Genomic DNA, 2,541 nt, shown 5'->3' with positions numbered 1-2,541 from the left:
ACAGGTAAACTTATTTCTCATACTAAGTCAATGGTTTTAACAATCAGACGACCAAAGAGAATATGATTATTCACTCTATTTGAAGTGAAAACCATTCAACTTTATGGGATTTGTGAAAAGGGGAGAAACAATAATTACTCAGTCACTTCTGACATTTCTCATCAAATAGCTTATGTTTCGGGAATGAGACAGATCTATACAAAGCAAATGAAGAATAAAACAAAAGAATTGCAGTTAAAAATGGAACAAAGAAAACATATAAAATTATTATATAGAGAAAAGTAAAATTGTAAGGAAGATTGTACAAAAGCCTTATCTGGGAATCATTTTTCAGTTTCTCCATTTTTGACATTTACATTGTAATATGGGAATATAAAGGCCTAACTTTGCCATTTTAAACATACTGATGCAAATATAGGGCAAAGAATAATTTAAAAAAAACTTTATCTCATGATTTCCTTGTCTAATTTGAAAAACATAGGAAATTAGCTAGCAAACTGTCCCAGTTCGTTAAACTGAGGTGTCTCTTCATTTGAAGTATTATCTGCCAATGAAAGTATTTATCTCAGTCCTGTAGTATAACTATAAAGGCAAAATAATGGGTCAATTATGAAGCTATCATTGTATTATACAGAAAAACAAAAAACCTACAGGAAAATATTTGGAAATCTGATTTGTTTATCTAATATGCTGATGATGAAACTAGTAAACATTATTTCAAGAATCTTTGTAATTCAGCTATGCTAATAAAATATAATAGGGTTTAATGAAAGATTTTCCATGCGTATGATTGTGTACAGCAGCAAGTCAGCTTCAAATTCTCTGGTATTCTATGCAATATAAAGGTCATTACAACTGTCTTTACAGTTTCTATATGCACTCGGTATATATGAGAATGTACAGGAATATATGCATGTGGTAATGAATGAATTCACTTGTACATCCATGTGTAAAAAAATTATGATAAAAGTATAAGAGTGTGAATTTGTATTCAGACATTAAACAAATACTAATATCAGATCCTTCAGTAACACAATTATCATCACATTTGCTTGCTGTGGCTGAAATGCATAAATATGGTAATAATAAAAAAGATCATTGATTGGTTTAGACAGAGAAATCCTGTCTTGTCAACTCAAATGCATCTCAAAAATTTAAAAGTATAAAAACCATACAAAGAAAGGGAGAAGAACCAATGACCTACACTCTAAAGGCAAATACGTAATACTAATATTGTCTGCAAATTAAATCAACAGGTAAAATCAAGAAGTATCATCACAGTACAATAATACCACCTCTTTAACACAATAAATGGAAAACAAACCTTGAATCACAATGCTGATTCATTTTTATTTACGTATCTATTTTCAACTTATCTTCGTCCTGAAATACAAGGAACTGAAATAATATTCCGCTATAAGTGCTACATCTATATCCTAAAAAAAACAGTTTCTCCTAATTTTCATCAACAATAGGAAGCACAACGCCAAGAATAGCCATAAAGGTCTCCCACGCAGGAGGAAAAGGTCACGGAAAGGGAGGAAAACCAAGTCAATAATGAACCCCTCGAGTTAAGCCAAGCAAATCGATTTTCGCCATATTGAGGGGCTGATGGGGACGCACCTCTATCTTACCTGTTTTCCTCCCTTTCCATTCGTTAATTTTTCTTTCAATTACTCTCTGAACCTCCAGCCACACCTACCCGTGTCTCCGATAATGATGTACTTAAATAAATAAGCGTAAGACATCTTGATATAGTTGGTTTAATGACGTGACGGAGAAGACAACACGATCAGCTGACAGCGACAGCTCGACTCCTGTGGACCGTCGACTTCACTCAGGACAACACCATGAAAACAAAGTGCGTATTCTCGATTTTTTGGCGTTTAGTTAACATAGCATGTAATCTAAACAATTTGCTTATATCAGTTTTATATGTAGTAATTATTAGAGTGCTCCTATAATGGAAATTATTGAATATTTTATCAAATAAGGCAACATTTACCACCAACCGTCGACTTCATCTCGTGAAACTCCCCACAAAAACAAAGTGCGTATGTACATGAACGGCCTAAAATGAGCAAATCAAACAGGTAGAGATGTAAGTAAGTATCCTTAAAAATAATGAAAAAACGACAAATCCTATTTCTCTTAAAATAATAATTAACAAACACAACAACAAACAGTACGACTACGAGAATTCTTCGTTTTCTATGAACAAGGCGAGTCCTCATTGCGGGGTTGACTCATCCATAATGACTCATGTGGGTGTGGGGACTCCGTTGGCTGGCATAGCCAGTGCTTTTGACAACTGCTCAGTATCATCTAGTTGAACAAGTGAGGTTGGGCTTGATTTTCGGCAAATTTCAGGACGCCAAAGTTCGCACTCTATCCTCAACAGAGAAAGTGGATGGTCCATATGGCCTACGAATTTATTATGATATTTCTTCATGGACTCTGGTTCATTTCGTCATTTTGACAAGTACTCATTCTGACACTCGGAGGAAAGAGGGCAGAGAGGGAATGAAAGGAAGATTGATA

General features: G+C 34.3%; 1 protein-coding gene across 1 annotated transcript in view; it reads right to left on the bottom strand.

Annotated features, from left to right (window-relative positions):
• Positions 1–1,839, bottom strand: part of LOC119594586 (ras-related protein Rab-2A) — a gene marked incomplete in the record, with an annotated part of 11,590 nt that extends 9,751 nt beyond the window's left edge. Inside the window, 1 exon segment of the mRNA XM_037943627.1 lies at positions 1,703–1,839. Within this exon segment, the coding sequence (XP_037799555.1) occupies positions 1,703–1,748 (46 nt within the window).
• Between the last annotated feature and the right edge of the window lie 702 nt (positions 1,840–2,541).

This window comes from Penaeus monodon, chromosome 34 (genome assembly GCF_015228065.2).
Source record: "Penaeus monodon isolate SGIC_2016 chromosome 34, NSTDA_Pmon_1, whole genome shotgun sequence".
Lineage (NCBI taxonomy): Eukaryota > Metazoa > Arthropoda > Malacostraca > Decapoda > Penaeidae > Penaeus > Penaeus monodon.
This window is presented reverse-complemented; position numbering and strand designations above follow the sequence as displayed.